Genomic DNA, 24,443 nt, shown 5'->3' with positions numbered 1-24,443 from the left:
CAGTTAAATGTAAGTTGTGCATAAGTTGTACATTATAATCACTTAAATCAAGCTCTACTACTGAGAGGCTAGCAAGACAGTCGAGCACATAAATATGTATATGATTTCAACACCAAATCAACGAAGTATGTAAATGCAACAGCCAGTGCCCTAAAACCAACTAATGATCTAGTACTGGCAGTTTTAAGCTGGGCAAACTCAGGGCACTAAAACTCTTGCTAGTACCCACAGTTTCCTTGTAAGAAATCCCATGTGGCTGGAACCAGTTTTTAGCATCAAGAAAGGAAAAAACCCAATGTTTTTCTGCACTAGAGCATGTATTTAATTAGAGCTGTTGCAAGAGCTGTTTCCTCCCACCTCACTGAAGCATTCGGGCAGCACTTGCAGCTGCTGAGCACTGTCAGAAATTTGAGCCAGAAACTTTGGCTGTGGCTGCCAACTCTCTGCTGTGCAAGTTCCTCTACATAGCCAGGTGGTTTTAGGAGCATGCGCTCATGTTGTCCCACAAGCGGGGCTCGATATGTGGTGTGCAATAAGCCAATCTTACACATAGAGCTGAGATATTTATTTATTTCCTATTTGTGCAAAGATGGGTGCTAGGTGATAATTCCACAAAGCTAGCACCCCACACCAAGGAACTATAATGTATTTATTCTGTTACATGATTAGTAAAACCCCACCTAAATTTACGTTCATGTGTTGGTAGTCACCATCTCATCTACTACCGGCTAGTTATATTTAAATTAGGCTCGCTTGGTATGCAAATTAGCAAGCATACTTCTTGGCTGGGGGGGGGAGCCTTTCCAGTCTTGAATGGAGTCGGAGGTGGTGATCTCCCCCTGATGCCTTCACCTTTCCCCTAGTTCATGCTTCTTTGGCAATCATCCGGCCTTCGGTCCCTTCTGGAGCAGGGTGTGTCCTCTTTATCAGTCTTTAGTTCCTTCTTCAAGGACACAGTCCTTAGCAAACCCTGCATCGTTTATACAAAGTAACCGGGCCTATGTAGTGAAACCATTGAGTAATGGTCCTCCTCAACGGACAAGGCATCGTGTTTAACCCTAACCTGAGAGGCGTCACCACGGTTAGGCCATAACTCAAACACACGACGAACGCAGAGACCCGGCCTTCGCCCACGCGGAGCCAGAGCCCCTGGCACACCGACACCGCTCCTTCAGCCACGCCATCGCTGTGACCCCACTGCCGCCTCAGGGGCCTCAAAGCCCTCCTCCCGTCCCCTCCCGCCACGTCCCTCTGAGGTGCAGCCGCGGCACCCTGCCGACCTCGAAGCCGGCCTAGTGGAAGAAGTCGCTCCACAAGGCTTCAGGGACAAGGCCGAGGGGCCTTTCCCCTCAGCTACGCTCGCAGGGCTCAGCGACGCGGCTTAACCGCCGCAGGGCTCCCCTCGGTGCCCCAGGGCGGACCGAAGGAGGGCGGGGGCGGGGGCGGGGGCGGGCAGGGGGCGGGCCGGCCGGCGCGGCCGCCTCTCGGCGGGCCGGGCGGTGAGGGCAGTCCGCGCGGCGGCGGCTGGGCAGGTGCGGCCCGCGCGGGGGGCACTGGCGGGCGGGCGGGCGGGCGGGGGCCGTTGCGGGGGTGGGGGGCCAGGCCAGGCCAGGCCAGGCCCGGCCCGGCCCGGCGCGGCGCGGCCCTGCGGAGGGTGTAAATTTTGCCGCCGAGCACGGCGTGTGGCGGCGGGGAGCGGGGGCCGGCGAGCCGCGCGTTGCTCGGCGGAGCCGCAGGAGCCTGGTTCCCGCCGCGGCTAGGGGCGGAGGGCAGGGCAGGGCAGGGCAGGGCTGCCTGTCCTCCCCGGGGCACCCGCGAAGGAGCCCGCCTGCGGGGGCTGGGGGTGGGCAGCCGGGGCCCCTGCCGGGAGGGAGAAAGGCGAGGTGCGTGGCAGACCGGTCTTTACTTGGGGAACATGCTTGAGCGTCCCGCCGAGCGCGCCCTGCTGGAGCGTGTTTGCCCGGGGTCCCTCCCCACGCGCTCCCCGGCGGCAGGGACCCACGCCGGGCGGGCTGGGCCTGCGGAGAGGGAGTTCGCGCCTGGCTCTGGGGAGGGTCAGCAGGGAACCCGAAGAGGAATTGCTGTTTGGAGTTCAGGTTTTAAAATCTCCGGGGGTAATTTGCCTTTCACCTCGTTCAAACGCTCCTCCTAGCTCAAGGGGTGGAAGGAGCGCTTTTTGAATCCAGACTTGGCCCGAGTCCCAGTAGAAACCACACGCTGGTGAGCAGTTACAGTCTTAAGACCGTCTGGAGACTGAGCCGGGCTCGATGGAGTATGGGGCCTGTGCTGTAAGATCATTCTGCTTGAGCAGCCCTGTGCGAGCTGCGCTCGAGGAACAAAGCGTTGCAGAGAACCATCTTGGGGTCCACATCCAATTAGGAAGAAAGTTTAAGATCTTGCAGTGGATTACGAGCTTGCTTGTAAATTGTTAAATTCACTTACTTGTTTCTCGCTGGAAGGCTGGTGCCTGAATTGTTTTGGACAAAACAGTGTGATTTTTTAATACAGCAATGACAGCGGCAGCCGTCACTCTGACAACTGCTTGGCTGAGGTCCAAGGAAGGTCCGATGTACTAGAACATCAAGAAAGTTTGTGATTTCTTTTCAGGTCTGTTACTGCTATTAAAGAAAGATAATTTGCCAACTTTGCTACTCTTTCATATCTCACTGCTTTACAAAGGGATATTCATTGCAGAGCAGTAACAGAGTCACCAAACTACTTTGCAGCCCTCTGTAAGCATTCAGCCTAAACCCCGAAGTCAGTCCTTAAGCAGTGCAGTTCCAGGAAAGTGTAAGCATTTTCTTAACTGCACAAAAAGCCTCAACCCTTGGCCAATCCCCACAAGGAACTGTGATGAACAAGTACAGGTTATATTGATACCTGGACTTTTTTCCACTGACACTTGCTCCGCTCCTCAGCTTTCCCAGCTGTTTGGAGTGGAGCACTGAGCTGTCACTGGCAAGCAGGGCTCTGACTGGGCTGGTTTTTATCAACTCTACCTCTGCTTCAGGGAGAAGTCAGGGAAGTTTGCTCTTTCTGCTTACGCTAGCCTCTCTTTGTAGTGTGTTTCCGAGCCTTGATCCCACGTGCTGGAGGTTAGAGTACTTGTCCAGTCTGTGAGGGCCCAAGTGCGGTTCTCCACTCTGATGGAGTGGAGTTGAGACTGTCATCTGCTTCCTGAGTGCCAGGGAATGAAGTGTTTTTGAAGTGTGGAAGGTTGAGAGCTCTTTCGCTTGGTATAGTGTAACTCACACACTTAAGGGAACTAGAAATGGAGCGTAGGTCATGGTCTTCTGTGTGTAGGGCCTGGTAAGGTAGCTGTGATGAGGCACTTCTCTAAATGCCTTGTTTATGCGCCCTGTTGCTGTTCAGGTATTAGGAATCCAGCTAGGCATCCAGCAGCTCTAGGCTAGATGCCAACTCTAAACTGTCAAGACATAATCAAGCCTTTATTATCAAGTACGTGTTTATGTATCAGGAGAGCTTTGTTGCAAGAGACTGAGGTGTCTGGGGATATAGGCATTGCCAGGGCTAGGTGGAAGCTAAGCAGCGGTTTCGAAGACCTGTATTTTGGACTGCGGCACCAGGTTTCCCCTGTGAGTCCAGCCCCTAGTAGAGTAATGGCTGTTTGCTACAGGGCCTATTGAAGATACCGCCCAATACAAAGGACTTCAGTGGAGAAGGCCAGGGATGTGGTCTCCTCTCTCACTGTTGTACTGTTTGTTTGTGCCTCTTCATTGATGCTTTTGGGATTATGGCCAAAGTTTCTGCTTTGTGACTCAATTACGTACTGTGAAGTCTGTGCAAGAATAAATAAGCCTACCTGTTAACAGATAAAACCTTGGCTTAATGATGAAACACTCTCTTAGTCTGTGACTGTCTTCTTGTTAAATCTGCTTCGTTCTTCTGGGACCTATTAGTGATAAGAGTACAGTGTTGGCTTTGTTTCCAGCACCAGGCAAGCTCACATCAGCTGCTGAGTTCATACTATGGCACGTGACTGCACTTCTTAGTGAGATTTGAAGAACAAAGTGTTTCATCCCAGTGCCATCATCCGGTGGGCTGACTTCAGCCCCCAGGTGCTGGGGGCATTGACCAGGCCTTACCTGCCCAACAGGTCACGGTCTTGTTTGTTTGGTTTTGATTTTAAAGTTAAGTTTTCAGAGCCAGTAAGATATAAATCCCTGTTACAGTTTAACTGTTGTTTGTAAAATTGGAATGGGTCTTGAAGTCGGTCTGCATTCTCTATAATGGATATATTGTGATTTGGCTAATGGTCAGAACAGAACTAGCTAAATATGGAAGTCAGCAGGCCTGGTGAAATATATGCGGGAATATATATTGCTGTTATAAGCTCGTATTTGTAAAGGCACAGCAGCATGGGGCTCTGAAATGTCGTAATAAGACAGGTGAAGATAATGCTGGTGTCTCTGGGTTGGTGGTCTTGAGAAGGAACTCATTTGACATAGTACATTTTCAAGTCTGGTATAACATGGATGCTGTCACAAAACCCGACACCTGCTGAAGAGATTGCATCACTACTAGGTTGAAAATGTATTTATTCAGGAGTACCCTACAATTCTGTTTTGGTTGTAAAACTCATGAGCTCTAATATTTTTAAAGATATGTACCTGATTTAGTAGATGCTTATTACATTGTCATGATTCTTTTTTTGAATTGCTGCATATCCTCCTGGTAGTGTGTACTTTTTTTTTCACTAATCCACAGGAAATGTGGTTGCATCAAGCCCAAGTATCTAGGTCTTGATTGCCCTTCTACTTTCACATTCATCCAACTGCTTTTAGTAGTTTGGAGTGGAACATTTTAAATGCTAAGTTAAAACATGCTTCCTGTAAGATCATCTTCTTGAATTTATCAGGAAACAAGAACTCTGAAATCATGTCGGGGAAACCCAAGCTGCACTATACCAATGGAAGGGGGAAGATGGAGTCGATCCGATGGCTGTTAGCAGCAGCCGGGGTTGAGGTTTGTATCTTTTTTTTTTAATAAGGTGATCAGATTAATCTGTGATTAAAATAAGTATTCTTGGGAAAGGTTTCCCAATTACATCTATGCTTAGAGATATGCACAACATCAAATGTTGTGATGCAGAATACTTAGATTCAGTGATGCACTCTCTCATGTTGTATTTATTTGTATTCCTTGAGCAACAGTTGCCCAAAAATGATTTTAACATACAAAGAGAATTGTTAAGTGTCGTTTTTGAAACTTACTTTAAGCTGAGGAGATCTTAAATTGTTGCTACAGACCAAAACTGTGTATCTCTGGCTTTTTCTGAATGCTCATTACTTCTCTGTGTCTCATGATTGTTCTCCACTGAAAGACCATGTGTACCACATGAAAAACTTAGAACGTTATCTCCAAACAAAGTGCTTTTCATTCTTTTGGTCAGGACCGGAGTAGGATAAATCAGCAAAGTTGCCCTGAAGGCAGTGAGGGAGCTATCTAGATTCACATCAGGTGAAAACCATCCTAAGGCATCTTAATTTCTACATGCAGTTTTTGCTTGAATACGGTACTTTGAAACTGTTTTCTCAGAAACTATTTATATTGCATTGGAAATAAAAGGCTTTTTTAACGGTGCTCACTTGTGAATGTTGCTGACAGAGAAGCTGCAGAGCACGAGTGCTGAGGAAACAAAGATCTTGCCCTCATTCAAATGTCCTTCTCATTTAAAAAAAAAAAAAAAAAAAAAGCCAGCAGGGGGAAAGAGGGAGATAAATGCTGCGTAACAGAGGCATAACTTACTAAAAATTTCTCAATATTTCACGTGGCATCAGCTGCTTTTAAGTGAACAGTTTGGTGTCTGGTAATTGTGCAGGCAAGTAGACTGGTCTTTATTATAAAGGAAGCTGGTTTTGAAGTGTGAAGCATTGTACATTATTGTGGGGTTGGGGACACTATAGTCCTGGGTTATTTGTTGGAGCAGAGATGAAGAATAGGGGGTAGGGGGTCAACACAATCATGAGAAGGACAGGGATTAGTGTGGAGAGGTGGAGTCTAACTTCCAGACTCCCTTCCACTTCCTCATTGCCTTTGCAGTGACACAGCATTGTTTTCTATCTTTGCTTTTCAGTTTGAGGAAGAATTCATAGAAACGAAGGAAGACCTAGAAAAATTACGCAATGGTGAGTCTGTAAACTGTACCCTAAACATAAATTCACACCAGTATAACAATGGGACAACAGGTGAGATTTTTGTAAGACCTCCGATACGATGTGACCTGTAAAGAGAAGATTTGAGAGACCTTCTTGCTTGCGAATGCTTTTGTCCCTCAGAATTGGAAATGTCTTGATGTGTTACCAGGTCTCTTTCTCAGATTCAGTGTAGTACTGCAGCAGTCTGAGTAGTTTGCTGCTTTTTCTTCCTTAGATGGAGTCCTCATGTTCCAGCAAGTACCCATGGTGGAGATCGATGGGATGAAGATGGTGCAGACTAGAGCCATCCTCAGCTACATAGCAGCGAAGTACAACCTCTATGGAAAAGACCTGAAGGAGAGAGCCTGGTACAGTAACAGTGCATACTGTCCTTACTAATACTCTTCCATCATTTTTAATATTTATGAGAAGAATATTGCTGTGCAATATCTGCATTTAAAGGTGCATATACATCTGCCAGTGCTTTGTCTCCCTAGATCCAGGGATTGGGTGAATGGACTTTGTGATTGATAAATGATTGTTAACTGTCAACATAGCGAGAATGTTATGGCCCCCTTCAGGCTCATTTGATTTCACAGAGGCCAGAAGTGCATTAAGTTTCTGGGCAACTGCAGGACCTTAATACAATAATAAAGGCTAAGTATGCCTTTTTTTTTCCTCTTTAAACGGGAAAACAGTAGGAAAAAACTACAGCTGCCTGAAAAAAAAGAAGTGTCTTTAAGTGTTCTAATTTCCTTTTTTCAAAATGTAAAGAATCTTCCATAGCTGATTTAAAAAAATACATGTTTAGTGGCTTAACGCTACTGAAAGTTAAACCAATATTTTCCTAATATTACTTTACTATGTAAGCTGTGAATACTTTCCATTGTCATAATTAAAGGGCTAATGCAAAAGCAAAGATCCTTGTTTATTCTTTCTTTAAAAAAAAAAAAAAAAGTCATGCAAAAGTTCAGTTAAGTCCTTAACCTAACTGACTACCACTTACTGTAAAGGGTTTATTCTGTGATAATGGAGGGGCAACTCTGGAGATTGTGGGGATTATTATGGACTGGTGTGTCTGAACTGGTAATTGGCAGCCACTTGTTGTCGGGATCCTTTCATGATTAGACCTCAAAATTTTTGTTTTTTCTCTAGCGTGGTTTGTATATATGGTCTTTTCTCCCACAGCATAGATTAATAGGTTATCAGTGGAAAACAGTGTGAACTCCACTTTGAATACATTAGTTGCAGATTGTTATATACCTTCCTTGTTGCAGACACTGTGAGCCTGTTTATAACCTGTGCTTTGAAAAAAACTGACCTGGAATCAAAGTGGAAGAACAAGAAAACAAACTAGTGTCTTATGTTACATTCACTAATAAGCATTTTACTCAGTGATCACTTCAGCATTGTATTTCAGGAAAATAACCAAAATGGAATGTTCAAATGATAAATGTGGAATAAAAATGTTTGTTTCAGGATTGATATGTACGTGGAGGGAACAACAGACCTGATGGGAATGATCATGTATCTGCCTTTTCAGCCAGCTGACACAAAAGAAAAGAATCTTGCCTTAATCATTGAACGAGCTACAACCAGGTACTTTCCTGTTTATGAAAAGGTAAGTGATAAATCAACAGTAGTCCACAAAGACAGTAAAGTGGGTACAGGTTCCCCCCCACTCCACTCCACTGGCCCCACACACCTACTTTCCAGAAGGCAAGTGACAGTACAACTCTGGAACTGTTTGATGGCGCCAGCATTCAGCAAAGTGAAAAGAGTGCCACAAAATAATATTCGGCTGGTTTCAGTACTGAGTATCTTTGCTGTCTTCTTTAAAAGGACTCCTCAAAGAGCAGATCCTGCTTTTTAAACCTAGCTTAGTGGCTGATAGCTCCTAGCATTTTGCATAAATGCACCATTTACATACCTGTGCCAGCCTTCAGAACTTATTGCCTGCAAGTCTATATACTCTTGCTGTTCAAAGTTAAATATAATTGTGCTTTATAATTAAGGACCTAATTCTGTGATCTTTCTCAAACCCATTGCTTAAATACATTATACTTACAGACTGTTACTGTCTTTTAATGAATCACTATTTGGGCATCCTTAGGTGTGCACAAAGAGGCTCTGCAAACAGGATGTATCTAGCTTAAAAGCATAAAGCAATCATTTATTTACTGGCTAGCATGCACTAGAGTTAGCCTCTAATGAGCTACAAGGTAAAGCATTGGTATGCTTGCCACCCCCGTAGAGCACATGAAGAGTCTTTCTTGGCTAGGCAAGAGTTGGTTAAGAGGGGACAAGTTGTTCTTTGCTTCTCCCTGGAACATAGCCTGGATGTTACTGAGTTGCCATTTCCTACCAACTTGCTGTTTGTTCTGTTGTTCTGTTTTGTTTTTCCCTTTAGGATTTTTTTTTTTTTGTGTTAACATTTTCCTGTTTGAATTGAGCCAGCCGGGATCCTCATCTCACTATCCTACTTCTGTTTGTAACTTTACCTTTTGTACCTTGTATGATTGTACTATACAGACTTTCTCACAGTGCTTTTTCAGAGCGTAGCAGTCTCCTCAGAAGTCTGTGCCAAGGGTACAAAGCTGTGTTGTTTCAGAGCCAAGCTGGGTTTCTAGCTTGAATCCTTGGTTCACAGGCAGCTGAAGTCCATTCAGAAAATACAGGACTTGATGCAATTTCATGTCCCTCTTTGTGAGAGCCTTAAATTGCAGAAGCAAAACCCACAGAGGCTGCCCTGTGAAAAAAAAAATTGCACATAAACAACATAAGCCAGCACTCCTTTAATCAGAATTCATATAGATCCACTGCCATACCAACGGAAGGCTGTGCTGAGATTGATTGATTGCACACATTAATCTTTCAAAGATTTGAAGTCTGATAACAGAAGTGTTTCAGTTATTATAATAATAAAAAAGCAAACTCAGACACTAATATTCTCTGAACTTGTGTCTAGGTGGCATAAACTACTGTTATGATATGTTTTAGTGTGTATGCTCACTGGAGGAGTCTTTAAAATAATCCTTGTTCACTTATGGTAAAGACACAGGTAAACTTTTCCATGATTTTTAGCCTAGTTAATTTTGTTAGAATGATTACTAATTTTCCTTCTGTAGCAGCTGTTTAAGTTGTCCATTGGTTCAGCTTAGCAGGCTTTGCAGTCCATGTGTTATGCAATCCTGACAGAAAATATCCCTAGCTACGAGTGTTTGCTTTAAACATATGAGTGTTCACTTTAAACACTCAGGAACCAGATGGAGTGGCAAAAGGTAATATAAAGCACTGCAGGCAATCTGGTTCCCATGCTCTGTTGGGGAGTTTCCATATGGCTGTGATAGACAAGCTGTGGTGGACTTTGTTAGAGCGGTATAGAAGTAACTACATGAAGGTGTCAGCTTTGCCTCTGTCAGGGGTTACTGCCTCTTCTACAGTAAAATAGATGGGACTGGAGAAGGAATCAGCTTCCAAAGTTACAGACTGATGTCCTGGTTTCAGTGCACATTTGTTGGCTAAGTGTAGCATTAGAGTAGATTAGGCACAGACACGTTTCCTTCTCTTGTTCCTGCTACCAGGGTGATAGTCTTCAGGAAGAAGGCAGGCTGGAGAGCTGGTAACTACTCTGAACCTGTGCTGCAACATTCACCGCAACTTGTCTATTACAGCTACTATTAGCTTTGGCAGGCTATGATTCTTCCATCAGCCGTTTGCCATGAAAGAATCCTTCTGTACAGGATGAAGGGCGGAAAGGCTGTGTTCCTTCATACCTGACCTATTTTGAACTATAATCAGCAATCTCAAATTTTGCTGAAAGATCTGGGAATTCACTTGACTTTTTTTAAAAAAAATCAAAGTATGCTACAGGTAAACTGTCCTGACTACCTCTTCCAATGACTTTAGTCCTATTTATTTTGTATGATTTAAGTCTTTCTTGTGGTACTGGACTTGCTACAGCTACCTGGTGCAGTAGGGCAGAGTGAGTGATAGGTCATGCATACTGAAACATGAGTTCTGATTTAATTTTTTGTCATGAGAATATCTATCACTTTCTAACTTTATGGGTTCTTGCATGGATTTGCTCTGCTGTGTGTTTTTGTAGAAATCTGTCTAGGTAATGAAATATCTAGGTAAAATCGTTACATCCTATGTGACTTTTTTTATTTGTTCGTATTTTGTAGGCCTTAAAAGACCATGGGCATGATTATCTTGTTGGCAACAAATTAAGCTGGGCAGATATCCATCTGCTGGAAGCCATTTTAATGGCAGAAGAATGTAAGCCTGATATATTGTCTGCATTCCCTCTGCTACAGGTTAGTAATCATCTGATCTCAATGTGGAATATAACATAAGAATTTCAATGCCCAGTTTTAAAACCTAATTGATGTTTAAATCTTTTGAACCATTGTACTACAGTACTGACAGTTCTCTGGTCTATTTCTGTTGATTACAACCACCTGAACACAGGCACACTGCCTTGCCCTCAGAGCTGCTGGGTGCTCACTTTTCTCCAGCCTTACTTTTCCCAGCTGTTCTCAGCTGGCACGAATTCACCAGTTTGGTCCTGTAACTGCTACTTCTATGTCTTCAAACACCAGTGAGCATAAGGAGGGGAAGTCTGCAGCCTGTTGTGTCTGCAGTTCCTGTCCTTCTCTTTTTGCTAGCAAACTTATATTTTGAAGTTTCTTATGTCTTGTCTTCTGTGGTGCTTTGCACTGAGGTGTTCTGTCCTTGTCTCTTTTTTTGTCAAAATACATCTGCATGATTTGGATTGAGGCTGTGGTTTTTGCTTTTTTCTTTCCTTTTTTCTTCCACCTTTACTAGATGAATCTGAACTCTTTAATTTCTCCCATCCCCATCTGGGAAACTAAGGTAAACTTTATAGCACCAGCATTGCAGATCAGAATATTCACACCTGGATTTTCTGAGAAGACTAGGTGTTGTAGGTGTATTTTTGCTTTTTTTTTTTTTTTTTTAAGTGGAAAATGCCGAGTGCTGAGCTGGCTATAAGGAGCTACTACCTTTCTCTGTTTAATAAGTATGTCTGAGAAGTAAAAATCCAAGTCACCTGATTTTTAAGCTGTAACAGATGGAATTATAATTTCCTTATTTTCATTGGCTTTACTGCTGCTTCTTACAGGCTTTTAAAGGAAGAACAAGCAACATTCCAACAATCAAAAAATTCTTGCAGCCTGGCAGCCAGAGGAAGCCACCAACAGATGAGAAGTTTGTTGCCATTGTGAGGAAAATATTCAATATCTAGTTATGAGGCTGCTGAAGATAACACAACTGTAGTATATTACCAGAGCTGTGCCTTATAAGTGTAAACTGCATAGATATATTCTGTAGCTTGCATCCTATAGCCAGTCACATGATAATCGTTGAAACAGAATACACTTTTACATTAGAGTAGAATGCTAATTTGGACCTGTTAAGTCCAGAAGGTGGTATTTTGTGGAGCAGTTACATGAAATAAAATATGCTGATACTTTTGTGTTTGTTTAATTACAGTACATGCGTGGTAGGGTAAAATGTTTCAGCTATAGCTTCCAGAGTACTGTAGAAAGCCTCCCCCCTCTCCCCCCTTATAAACTGCAGGAGAGAAGTGCCACTCCATAAAAATGGGGAAGTCATTTAAATTCAGGCCTAGAATCTTTGGTTTTGCTCTCTCGGTGGTCTTCTAGATCAAAGTTCACTGTTCCCCTGCTCTATTTCACTGCTGTCTCTGTACTTTCAGAGCTGCAGTTTAATAAATAAATAAAAATATTACAACTCATGATCCTTGTAAGTTTATGGGCAAAAATAAGAAACTTGGTTAATCCCCACATGAATCTCTTAGAAGCGATTTTGTTCACTAAAGATCAAAGTACTTGTGTTTAATTAGCCTGATGTGGTTTTCATCCATTGAAAGAACCTACTCCCTTGCTCTTTTTGCTGCTTGGCTAGACGGCCACAGTGAGGAAAATGCCACTTGACTGGTTTTTTTGTAAGGTTTTACCTTCTCCAGTCACTTCCCAAGTAGTTGTAAAGAGAACTGCACTGGCTGCTTACCTTTTCAGTAAAAGAGTTGAGTTTTATCTATCATCTCAACAGTACTTAAAGCATTTACTACTATTTCAGATTCTTTACCCTAATTTCATGGGAACCATCACTGTTCCCTTTAAGAACAGTGCCATAAACTATTCTTCTTCCTTGCAGTTAGTTGTTTTTCTCAGTAGCACTCGAACTGATTAGGCAGAGAAGATGGTCAAGCCAGTGTATATACAGAATTGCTGCCCAGCAAAGTTAACTCCTTTTCCGACTTGTGCATAAGAAGAGCCATGTGATGCATCTCAGAGGTACAAACTGGAAATGCCCCAATCACCTAGGCACTGCCCACATGAGGTCCTAAGAGGTTTACATTAAAATTACCTAGGTAGCTGGAAGCAGTAGTTTGCCAAGTTCCATTGAGCTATACCTCTGTTCCAAGTAAGTGCTACGATTGCTGAGCCATCACAGAGACTGGCACAGGACATCACCTTTGCATTTTTTGAGTCCTCAGTCCCATAGGGCTATGTTGGACTTGCTGAGAACACTGCTTGTTTGGCCTGAGGAACTTCTGCCAAAGCTGCTGGATTACAGTTGGGCTTGGAGGTCACCCCACCCCCATGGGTAATTCAGAGAATGCACAGAAGGCTCAACTCTGCACATGCTCAAAAATACAACATCTTACTGCATTTAGGATCTGGGGTAGCAGCAACTGCAGGATGGCTTCTGCACTTCAGCATGAGGTTGCATAAACTTTTCATTGGAGCTTAATCTAAGGCAGGATGCACCTTGCCTACAGTACAAATATCCAAATTGGTGTTGGGCACCCAAGCCTGTTATGGTACATGGCAGTTCCAATTCCTCTGACGTGCCCTGAAGTTCTACTTCAGGATGAAAGGAACCACATGTCCAGCTGTCATCCCAATCTGAAATCTGTAACATACCAGCTCAATCACCTGTAAGCCTGGCAAAACCTGGAGGTGACTGATGCCAACATTTGTTAGCAAAAGATTCCACAGCTGGAGGCTGTGGTTTAGGGGATGGGGTGGGGGTTTTTTTGCCCTTTTTTTTGTCTGTTTTGGTCAGTTGTGCCTTAGACATCTGAACTGCGCACAACACCTTGTCACCACCTAAGCCCCTGCTGAGAATAATAAGCTTGGTATTCCGCTGACAGATTGCACAGCACTGAGATCTGATATATGATAGCCTTTATAAGCAAGCTCTGTATGAAAAAAATTAAGAAAAATTTCTCTTTGTCTTCAACAGTGCACTCATCCATACTCAGTTTCCTAATGATCTGGCTGCACAGTCCTGTGCACGAGAAGAGAGTCTTAGCCAAGCTTTGAGACCGAGGGAGTATTTATTTTCTCTGCAAACCAAACCAACTTCAACCCCTGAATAGTTTATGCCTGAATAGTCTCCTTTGCTTATGAGGAGGACTTCAGCAAGGTAATCTGTGTGAGACCACAACAGCAAACCTGTTAAAGAGTATTGAGACTGAGTTTAGAACCTATTTGTGGAAGATGGTGAACCTTCCTCAGCTGCGGTTCATGGCAGTGGGAATTTACAGCATGGCACGTGTTTTAAACCGGTACTAAGTACAAAGCAGAGGACCAGACTCTTAACATTGACAACATGGCTCACTAGTCTGCATAAAAAACTGAGCAGTTTTGAACATTTTACATTTTATTTGAACACTGATACCAGTTTTTACATTTAGAACGAGTGGCACAATAACATGTGTTTGAAAGGAAGGTGGGTTTTCTAGTGCAACAGAGTACAGGCCCGCACCTTTAATGATTAGTAATTGACAATATGATTAGAATCAATTACTTAATCTCAGAAGCTACAAAATTATGATTCAATATAATCTACCTTTTAGCATAAACATGTATTTATATATATTCTTCTCTCAGAGATACAGTGCAAGACTAACTCAATTTCTTGGGGCGCTCAGCACCCCTGAAACAGATCAAACTTAGAGAAAGATCCCTTGAGTTAACAGACTGCTTAAACAAAGTAGATCAAAATATATCATCCACAAAACGCTTTAGTTTAAAAAAAAAAAAGCTTGCAAAATATCAGCATATCTCAATAATCAAATAACAGGTACAGATCTTTTACAGAAAAGATAAATGCAATGTAAGATGTGTTCAAACTTGTCTTTCAAGTATGGAGAGCTTGCCTGTTTGTTCGGTGGGCGTGTCAGTCATACTTTGGTTCTTAAGTTGCTAAATTCTCCTACAGTAGCATAAAAACAAGCCTCAAAATCATCAAAAGGCTGCAAAAAAACCCAGAACAAAACCCATAAATACGGTTGTGCATGAACAAAACCAGTGAAGGTCATCGTTAAGTAACAGCGCATTCATAAATACCTGATACTAGAGCCTCTAGTAAGCAATCTTAAAATGTCTAAATCTACAGCCTCAGTGTCTGTTAAACCACACAGTCCACCTAGGCTTGAAAAGTGATCCAGAATGGAAAATAACATTTTCCAGCTTAAGTCCTGATTCTTAAATTTTGCATCTTGACAATTTGCATCTGATTTTTTTCTTCCCTATGTGTAACTGGAGTAAAACAGTTAATGGTGTTATATTAAATTTGGTGACAACAAAGCAACAGTTATTCCTTCAGAAGATGTGAGATTTTCACTTACAGTTGAAAAATGTTTTGAGTTACAGACTCACTGGGAAAAAAAAATTTCAATTTACTCCATAATTTAATTCCAAAATATAAAGTACAGAAAATTACGTTTTCTAGAATGACAAAACAAGTAGCAGCAATAAAGCAGTCAGAACCGTTAGAAACATCATAATCTGCAGTAATACTGACCAAAGTTTTTAGGTCAGGTCAAAAATGTCCTAGTTTTCTAAGATGCTGTGCTTCCAGTAGTTTTGAATGCAGCACTTCTAAACCAAAGTGTTGATGTTTTTTAAGATGACTGTGTTGTATGAAATTAGATGACTAATTTTATGCATGTGTTTGAAAACACTGAGGCTTACCTCAGGTTCTTCCAAGAGCCTTATCAATATGCATTAATATTTAATTGCAGATCTCTCCTTTCTGTGCTGAGAAAGTCAGTCCATTATCAGATGTATCCGCCTAGTGAGATGAAAAAGCTGTTCACTGGAAACAGGACTGTGACCTCCAAACTAATTTCACTTAAACCATACAGTTGCTGGATGATAGTAACTTCCACTGATACTGGCTTGAATCAGATCTCAAACGGCAACTATTTGAAAATCAGTGAAATCTTTACATTAAGATCCTCAATATATGTTTACCTCAGGCATGCTACTAGTCCAGCTGGCATTAATTTCTTGGACCTCTTGAACCTCATTCCCATTATAATGGTCAAAAGAAAAGCTGAAACTGTAAAAGACAATTCAACATATTTATGTTCTCACTTCTCCCAGTGGACCATTCAGGAACATGGAGAGTTATCAAAGGTCATTGCTATTTTTGCTATGACCTGTAATTTAATAAAACATTAGATCAGAGATAGGGTCTATAAAAACACTCTTGCTCTTCCAAAATACACTGCTGTGATTTCTTTCAGCTACAAGTAAGGTTTCCACATGCATCAGAGTGCTAAATCCTATTCCACAGATACTAAGTAAGTTTGTCAGACAGTGAATTCTACTCCCCCATATCTACATTCATGGTGATACAAATAAAGTAGGAAGAATCTTCACTGTAACAGTAACATATATTCTGAATTACAGGAATAGTATCATAAATCCCACTGCCCGGATGTTTTCTAACTATTCAAGGGACTAGAGCACTCAACTTTATCTGTTTTCTTTTGAGAACACTAGCTCTTTATTTGCTGAGCCTTAAAAACCAGATTGGAAGGTTTGCCACTTGCTTTCGCTACAGAATATGGCTATCAACATCTCCTTCATCATAACCACAAGTTCCCTTGTTTCCTTTTGCTACAAGGGAACCATCCTTGTCTGTGACAAGAGGTGGGCAGCCCAAGAGGGCAACAAATGCAGAGCAAGCAGCAGAGAATAAATATCATGAAAGGAATTGCATCTTCTTCCTGGAGCAGTTTTACCTAAAAATGGAGGTAGCGATGAACTCATCAGGCATGGGGATTTCATATCGAACTATGGCTGCAGAGCGCTACATAAATGAGAAGACTGATGAGAATACATAAAACTGCAAAGATAGCTAGCTTTGTTAAAAAACTGTCCCCTGAAACGCTTCCTAGAAGTGGGCAGAGAGGCAGGACTTCTCATGGGCAGCTGGGCTTTATCAGTCTTGCAGCCAGAGTAATGGCAGTTACACAAATCTCTTTCCCTTTTTTATGGAGCAGTTAAACCATCTGGCTAATTCTCTTCAAACTCCACTGTCTACTCCTGTGGATAGTCCTGTGCTCACAGGTGTCAAGAATTAGTTTTAAACTCACTCCAGCATTATAAAACAAGCTCTGACAGTTATAAGCATTTTACAAAACTCTACCAGCTATGCATGTGCACTCATTAAAGATACCCTGCAAAAAAAAAAAAAAAAAAAAAATTTATGCTCCATTATCCATTGCTCTTATTTTCTGGTCTCATAGACTTGATCCTCTCAAGAATGTCTGAAGAGTGGGCTATTCCACAGTATGTGTCTTGCCAGACCCCTGAGTGTATTTACAATTAAGTACAAGCTACAAAGCATGTTCACTCTATAATGTTGTTCTTTCCATTTACCAGTATCTGGCTTTTCACATGTGCAAGTCAGTTTTTAAGATGTTCAACTTTTAGACCTGATTTTCAAAAGTGCTAGATATTCACAGTTTCACCTTAAATCAGCCAAAGAAATTCAATAAATTAAGCCAAATTTAATTCAGTAAATCAGATTCAGATCAGAAATTCAATAAATCAGGTGCATTGACTTGCACTTTGAATAACACTAACTGTTGCATACTGAAGTCTGAATTCCTACACCTACTCCAAACACATAAAATTGCATTGAAGTGTTCAAGAAAGCACAGAGTTAATTTCAGGGGGAGTGGGAAAATGCCTGAAAGAATAATTTATAAAACAACTAAGAAAATTTGCCTGGAGTATCTGTATGCTATGTACTCTTTGCATGTAGGACAAGTTACAAGAACCCTACTATCAAGGTCTTGTACTAAAACATTACCTACATTATTGTAGGAGACTCTTGCGTAGGTGACAAATACTATAGATAATTATGGGTTTGGAGGGGGATTTTTAAATTTTTTTATTTAATCTCCTAGCCTTTTAAAGGTTTGGGTACTTGCTTCATTTTACATTGCAATTTACTCTACTGGTTTCTAAGTTCAGAGTGGTCACTTTCCTCCATGCCCTTAATTTCCTTCTTTCATTTGTGCTCTAGTTGCTTTTGGCACTCCAGGAGGTTAGGCCTAAGTGAAAACATTCTGATTTTCTACAAAAGCAATACCCCTTTATTTCAGAAAGCCCTTATTATTCTGAAAATAGCAGATACAGTAGCCACCAACAGTTTTTAAGGTGCGGACCTGTAGATGTTTCCAAGTGTGTCTAATTCTCCCTTCCTCTGAAGTCTTTGTACTGAGTTCTTATTCATTTGAGATACCTACATATATAGAAGCCAGAAGACACCCTTTTCCAGAATGAGATACATCAGCCTGGAAGAGATTAAAACCAGTCTGAATGGTTGGCCCTGGCAGAGTACTTTGTTTGCATACTTCCTAACTCACTTCAGGCAAAAATTACCACAGTTAGTTCAGACCACCTTCTTCGTTTCATTCAGTGCAGGTGGACCTTGAAGAGGCCACCCATTCATAGCCAAGGTTAAATATATGTTTATGTTTTAAGCAATTAAAACATTACTTTGTAAACATTCTAAACTAAGACTGCTTTAAAAAGTCTTTGTTCCTTTTACTCCACGTAATAAGAACTTTCCAAGGAAGGTGTAGTGAACTCTCTCTCATCTGTATCGCTATAATTTCTATTAAATCAGTAATATACATTTCTCCAGTTGAGAGAAAGTCCTCACCTGCCTGTAGCTACATGAAATGCACAACACTGACAATATTTTAGTGTATCTGACATTCACAAGCAGATTAGCGGAAATTTTGTATTAGTCCTTTCAAACCCAGGGAACTGGGAAACAGGCAACATTTAGTAAGTTTTAATTAGTCTTCTCTTCCACAAATTCTGTATCCAAATTAGTGATTTAATTGACCCATAGAAGTACAATACCATATGCTACTTACATATATGTAAATTTGTAATCATTCAGCATGAGGTGCTTTTAAGTAAGGCTATGTCTTCATTCCAAAAAAAGGTTTGGTTTTGTTTTTAACAGTGGGATAACTTAATCTGAGCAAGGTCATGGTGGCAAAACAGAAATATCCCATTTCAGGCCATCTAGGAGCAGATCAGGTATGCCATTACCACCTTTACTAAAGAACTCGGTGGGAACATACTTCGCTAACAATGCTATTCAACATTTTTCTGAAATGGAAATTTTTACAACTGTGGCTCGCGTAAAGCACAAAGCCAGCACGAACAGTATACCATAAATTCTAAGTTCAGAAAAAGTGATTGTGTACTCACATTATCTGGATTAAATGTATTTTAAATGCATTTCTGCATGTGAAACCACTGCCTAAGACACCTTTGCTAAAGCCACGAGTGAGACAAGCTCCCAATAGCTCTTACCGCAAATCAGTTGTGTGATGTCCCCCTTAAGAGACTGTAGTCCCTTGCCTCCCTGAGGGTTTCATGGCAAACTAGCTAACGGGACAATTTTTGCATAGTTTGTATCCTGTCTCTTAGCAGCAAAGGAAAAACACCAAGTCAAACTATTTTTTTCATTGGGAGCTGAGGATACATTACATTATGCAAGACTGGATCCCACACCTACTTTACTTCTCAAATTACATTCTAATCTGTAGCGCTAATGATTTTATTCCAGTACTCTCCCATGTTTCTCAGCTGGATTTCACAATATTTGCAATGTTAGGTAACCATCTAATAAACGGAGGCACTGCCGGGTGGTAACACACACCTGCTGGCTTTGTGTGAAAGACCTTACCTTGCAAATGGTTCCATAGTTAAGCTTTTTTATTTTGCAAGCTAAGTTGAAGTGTCGAACTCTAAAAACTAACATTTAAACCAAAGCAATACTCAAAATTTAATAAAAGAGAGAATTTTAAAAAAGTAGTTTCCTGAACTGCATGTGGTTTGGTTTTTTTGTTCCTTTGATTACTGTAGTAAAACACTTACACAACGATATCTTCACATTTCTCGGATCACGTGTTACACAGTAAGCTCCATAACCAGCCACAGAACCAAAGGTGAGACCAGCAGCTAAAGAGATTTTACTACCTGCAAGAAACGATTCAAGTGTTATTTCTCAATACAATGTCTTTAAGCTCAAACTTTACACAGTAGTTCTCTCTCTACACATTATCCAAATATTTTAGAAATAGAACCAATTTTGCCACAGTGCACCTCGCTTAACCAGCATGAACAGAGAGGTAATACTTCTGTAACTGGGTCATTCTCTTGCATGGCATTAGGGGCAAAGTTGACTGAATTAGAGGGAGATGATCAGGATCTAGTAATACTTGCAATTTGGGAAAAATAATCTTTGAAGCACAAACCTAAATTTGGCTATTTACTCTACCATACATACCTTTAGAAGCATTTTTGTAATTTATCTGGACTGTCTGTTGATTTTAACTATATCTTACAGCACTTGGGAGTCTCCAAAAATGGTAGAAATGTGTCAATATATATATAAAGGGTAAACTGGACAACACATGTAGTCATAAGCCCTTCAGTCTGATATCAGTCCTGGACAAAGAAATGGTATCACCAACATTACGTTTTATTAATTAAGAATTAAAAAACAATTAGATGGCAATGAGGATGAAAATACGGCTTTTAAAAGTAACTCAACATCTTCTTTCAGTGCCATTACAAAACTGGTTTGTAAAGTCCACAGTTTCAGTAATGTACTTAGGTTTCTGAATAGGCATTTGACTCGGTAACGTATGATAAAAGCATAGAATCATCACAGCAGGCATTATCTGGATTAAGCTCATCCCAAAACGTTTATAATTAAAGAATTCAGACCCCCAGATGTAGTTTAGCTCCCAGGCCTGTTATATTGAATATTTTTAATCAAGAATTTGCAAGAAAACAGAAATCATTACCAATAAAAAAAAAAAAAAAAATCTAGATTTGCCACAAGGACTGACCAACTACTAAAGAGCGAAGAGAACAAGCGAATGGGACGGTCAGCAAGTGCAGCTGCGTGCAAACAAAAAATACAGGAAGCGTTTTCAGAAAGTCAGATATAAAGCCATGTGTTTAAGAGCAAGGCATGTGCACACTACGCAGGGCAACAGTGACCCTGAATCACAAGAACTGGGATGGATAATGGCCACAGCGAAGAAGATTAATGCGCTGCTGGGACATGCACTTTGTGGGAGAGCGAAGGGGGAGCGGCCCAGAGATCCCTCCTGCCCGTCCTTGGTACTACTGCGACCTCTGCCGGGATGCTGTCCTTGGCTCGGGCAGGGCTCTGCCGGCTGGAAAGGACTACAAAAATGACTGAAATATGGAAAATGCGCTTTTTAGTGCACAATAACCTGAAACCTGGCTGATTATCTTAGGGTGAAAATGCACAATTCTAACAGGATGAGATAATTAACCACCCAATCAGAATATGCAGGTAAAGCATTTTCTTTCCAGTGTGCACCTGGAAATCTCAGGATCAAGCCTGGATGCCTCTGTAGAAAATAAGCTTTAATCAAAGATCATCTACTGTGGTCAACACAGGAATGATTAAAGGAAATGAGAAGGCCCAAAATATACTTAAGGTCAAAGATAACATGACAGCCCCTTTTGCCCTGAAAACAAACTCATCAGTTAGATTAACAGAAAAAAGTGACCACTGAAATGCTTAAATTGACCCAAGTAAATCTCATGAGACTCAGCTCCTTTACAGCAGTGCACGATAGATTTAAGATGCAGTCGTGTTCATTATAGCAAAGTTTTCATGTCTTGCATCGATCTTCTTTTTCACAAAGCATAGCGGACAGGAAACTTAAGTGCTTCATTTCCATATCTTGCTGTCCCAGTATTCACCTTTACGAGTGTATCCTACAACACCTCCAACAGCCAGCAATGCAGCATATGCAAAACCAATCCAGTCAATAGCCATGGTCCCAACTCTGGAGAAGAAAACATATTGCAACTGAAGACAAGCAATTTCCTTCCTCCTGGTAAAAAAAAAATCATTACTGAAAGTGTTCTAAATAACACCACACTCTCCTAAGTCATGTTTGACTGCTGTGCCAAAACATTCAAAAGGTGGTGGTCTGTCTGTTGGCTATTGTATCATCTTTTCACTACCTGCTGCCCTTCCTTAGACCTCCATATCTCGGTATACCGTATTTCCATTAGGGGAAATTGGTATTTTTGGGATGTATGTGGCATGCATTTTTCCCAGTCAAAAATACATGTGTGCAAGCAAAGAGCTTGACGCCACCCAAAGCACCGGTTTTGTTGCACTCGTGCCATATAGCTGATCTGGGCATACGCTATGGATACCTACAGGTCTTCTGAGCGCACAGCTTAGTGCCCTTTCAACCAGACCGTGCTCGGTGTACTTCAACCGGAATGTCCCAGGCCCTGCAACACCAGACAAAAATACGAATTTTCAGAGTCCACCCAAAGTTTCCAGACACAAACCTAGGCCATCTTCAGGAAGCTGTACATACAGAAGCTTTATCCTACCTCTGTCTATGCCCCTTTTGTTTCACCTTTAGATTTTGATGCATTGTCCGAAGTTAGGGTTCTGTCCTCCAAAAACCATTTAAGTTACTGTTGCACTACTGATCCCTACTTCCCCAGCTGTGCTTTGTTACGGCATGAGTGGCGGTGGTTTGCAGCCGCACAGCCCCAGCAGCACTATGGCCTCTCTCCCACCAGCTGGTGGGATACACCTTTCCCCTCCTCCCAAACTCTGTACTTAATTAAGTGCATCCTCCTTTTTACCCGAGCGGCTGTGTCCTCGACCACCGTGTCAGAGGGGTGGCAGGAACGAGCACACACCCATCATTTCACGTCAAGCCTTTAACATCAAAGCGAGCAACTCAGAGCGAGCCCCCACCCCCCTCCAGCTGTAAGCCCCTCAGGAACACAGGTGGGTTTAGGGGCCCACGGCACCCACGAAAACGAGGCCTGCAGAGGCAGGGGCCGGGCTCCAAGCCCGGCCTTTGATCCACCCCGCCTTCGTGGCCTAGGCAGGCGAGCCGAGGCCGAGGGCGGCCGGCCGCTCTCCCTCGGGTGGGGACTTCCACCTCCCGCCCCGGGCCGCCGGCCACATCCCCTGCCCCCCTGCGAGCCCGCCTCTCGCCACGCTTCCTCCGCTCCGCGCAGCCCCGCGCTCGCTTCCCCCGCCCGCCGCGGCGGAGCCCGGGCCAGAAGGCAGGTGGCCGCGGAGGGCAGCCCCACCGCCCTCCCCGCGGCCCGCTCGCCCTCCGCAGCCCCCCGCCCCGCCCCGCCCCGGCTCGGCTCGGCTCAGCTCAGCTCAGCCCCGCGGGACTCGGCGCCCCTCCGCCGCCCCGCCGTACCTCCTCCTCGTCCTCGTCCCCGTCCCCGTCCCCGTCCCGCCGCGCCCGCCCCGCCGCCCTCCGACCTCTCCCGGCCCCGCCTCCCGCGCCCGGCGGGCACCGTGAGGCGTCGCGGGGCCGGCTCCGCGGTCCCGCCGAGGCGGCCGCCTCACCGCCGCCCTCCCCGGCTTCTGCCCCTCGGCGGGCCTGCGCCCCGGAGAAGGGGAAGGAGGGCGCCTGCCGCCATCATGGCGGAGCGGAGCGGGAGCGGCGTTTTGTGGCGCTTGGCTGAGGCGGGAGGCGGGGAGACGTGCCCGTGCTGGCGCAGGGCAGCGGGGCTTTGCACCGCGTTTGTCGGGGCCCCTCAGCGACAGGGCCCAGCTCCGGGGTTGGCGTCTCCCGCCTCTTGAGACTCCTTGTCCCGCCCTCAGTCTGACAGGGCTCCACGGGCAGCGGAAAGATCCGTGGCTTCTTTTAGCCTTTTAAGCCTAAAAATCCTGCCCTGCCGCGTTGGGGATGGAAGACCTCGTGAACGAGAGTCGTGCCTGCAGAGCCCGCCCGTCCCCGAAGGGCGCGCATCCCGTGGAGACCCGGGCAGGGGCTGGGGCAGGGGCGAGGGTCTGCTGCCTGCAGCACCCCAGAGACACCCTGCGACAGGCGCTCATTGCTGTGCCAGGCACCCCTCTGCCCGCCGCCCCTCACACACGGGGCCCTTCCTCTCTCCTTTCTCTTCACCTGCGTCTTTGAAACGCGAGGGTTGCCTGCATGAAGTCAGGTGAGCAGACACATAGACTGAACGCTGATGTTACCTGTTTGTTGGGAGAAACCAACAGGCACAAACCCCAGGACTCAGATACTACACACGTAGCTTATTTATGAAACTGCTTGACGTGGTTATTTTAACACCTTGACTTCTTGTCTGCTAGCCCTGTTTGCTGGACCTATTCCACTACAAGCTATTTGTGTCCGTATTTTGTCACCCTCTGCAGTATTTCTTTAGCTTTCTCTCAAGTGAGCCATTCTTGACCAGCGCAGGACGTATCCTTCAGCAGTAATTTGGGGGTGCCTGCCTGTGACATTCCCCACGCTTCTCGTTCCCACGAACAGGCTGAGCATAACATGGCCATGACAGGGAGAGATGCACAATGCCGTGTGATGGGACTTGGATACCTGCCTTCTTCAGGGGTCATTTGAAAAATCCCTGCCAAAATCTTGTGTTTCCTTTAGATTTCTTTGCTTAAAGGTGTGGGAGTTTTCCGCTCCGAAGAGCTTGCTGGAAAGCAAAATCAGTATTCTCATTAGGGTTAACGTATTTCATTTCCACTCCTAACATTCCATTTGTTTTTTCTGTTAGTGTTTAACTGCTGTGACACAAGCCCACTCCATGTGAGCTGTCCAAGTCTGTCTACTCGGTGGAAAACACCACTCTCCTTATCTCACCAGTGTCTGTGGGAAGGAAGACAAAGGTACAGGAACTTTGGAAAACAAACATATGACACTTGAGGGCAGGACAGCTCCAAAATGCAAACCAAAAGCAGATTCATAAGCTGAAATCCAGAAATCTTGGATTTCTTTATGGAGTATTCTGAGACTTGCGGCTCTTGAAAAGCACAGTAAAATAAACAGTGGATTAAACGGAGCAAACCCATGCAATTCTATTTGACGAGGCTCCAAAGCACAAC

General features: G+C 43.5%; 2 protein-coding genes across 6 annotated transcripts; one reads left to right on the top strand and one right to left on the bottom strand.

The window, feature by feature from the left end:
* The first annotated feature begins 1,449 nt into the window (after positions 1 to 1,449).
* On the top strand, positions 1,450 to 11,940 carry LOC128152009 (glutathione S-transferase). Of its 2 annotated transcripts, none has more exons than XM_052809947.1 (7): positions 1,450 to 1,532; positions 4,880 to 4,986; positions 6,098 to 6,149; positions 6,394 to 6,526; positions 7,638 to 7,779; positions 10,346 to 10,477; positions 11,305 to 11,940. In XM_052809947.1, exons 2-7 carry the CDS (start codon positions 4,900 to 4,902, stop codon positions 11,425 to 11,427), a joined length of 669 nt encoding a protein of 222 aa, XP_052665907.1. In that variant the 5' UTR covers positions 1,450 to 1,532; positions 4,880 to 4,899; the 3' UTR covers positions 11,428 to 11,940. The 2 variants fall into 2 exon arrangements, with proteins under 2 accessions (XP_052665907.1, XP_052665906.1); XM_052809946.1 differs by lacking the exon at positions 1,450 to 1,532 and adding an exon at positions 2,502 to 2,607.
* On the bottom strand, positions 7,947 to 23,039 carry TMEM14A (transmembrane protein 14A). 4 transcript variants are annotated; one of them, XM_052809952.1, is made up of 6 exons: positions 22,883 to 23,039; positions 21,762 to 21,838; positions 21,293 to 21,426; positions 19,421 to 19,522; positions 15,476 to 15,563; positions 13,857 to 14,472 (listed from the first exon to the last, which is right to left on the bottom strand). In XM_052809952.1, exons 3-6 carry the CDS (start codon positions 21,366 to 21,368, stop codon positions 14,433 to 14,435), a joined length of 306 nt encoding a protein of 101 aa, XP_052665912.1. In that variant the 5' UTR covers positions 21,369 to 21,426; positions 21,762 to 21,838; positions 22,883 to 23,039; the 3' UTR covers positions 13,857 to 14,432. The 4 variants fall into 4 exon arrangements, with proteins under 4 accessions (XP_052665913.1, XP_052665912.1, XP_052665911.1 ...); XM_052809951.1 differs by having other exon boundaries at positions 21,293 to 21,378; positions 22,883 to 23,035; XM_052809954.1 differs by lacking the exon at positions 21,762 to 21,838 and having other exon boundaries at positions 22,883 to 22,991.
* Between the last annotated feature and the right edge of the window lie 1,404 nt (positions 23,040 to 24,443).

Source organism: Harpia harpyja, chromosome 15, assembly GCF_026419915.1.
Source record: "Harpia harpyja isolate bHarHar1 chromosome 15, bHarHar1 primary haplotype, whole genome shotgun sequence".
In the NCBI taxonomy this organism is placed as follows: Eukaryota; Metazoa; Chordata; class Aves; order Accipitriformes; family Accipitridae; genus Harpia; species Harpia harpyja.
This window is presented reverse-complemented; position numbering and strand designations above follow the sequence as displayed.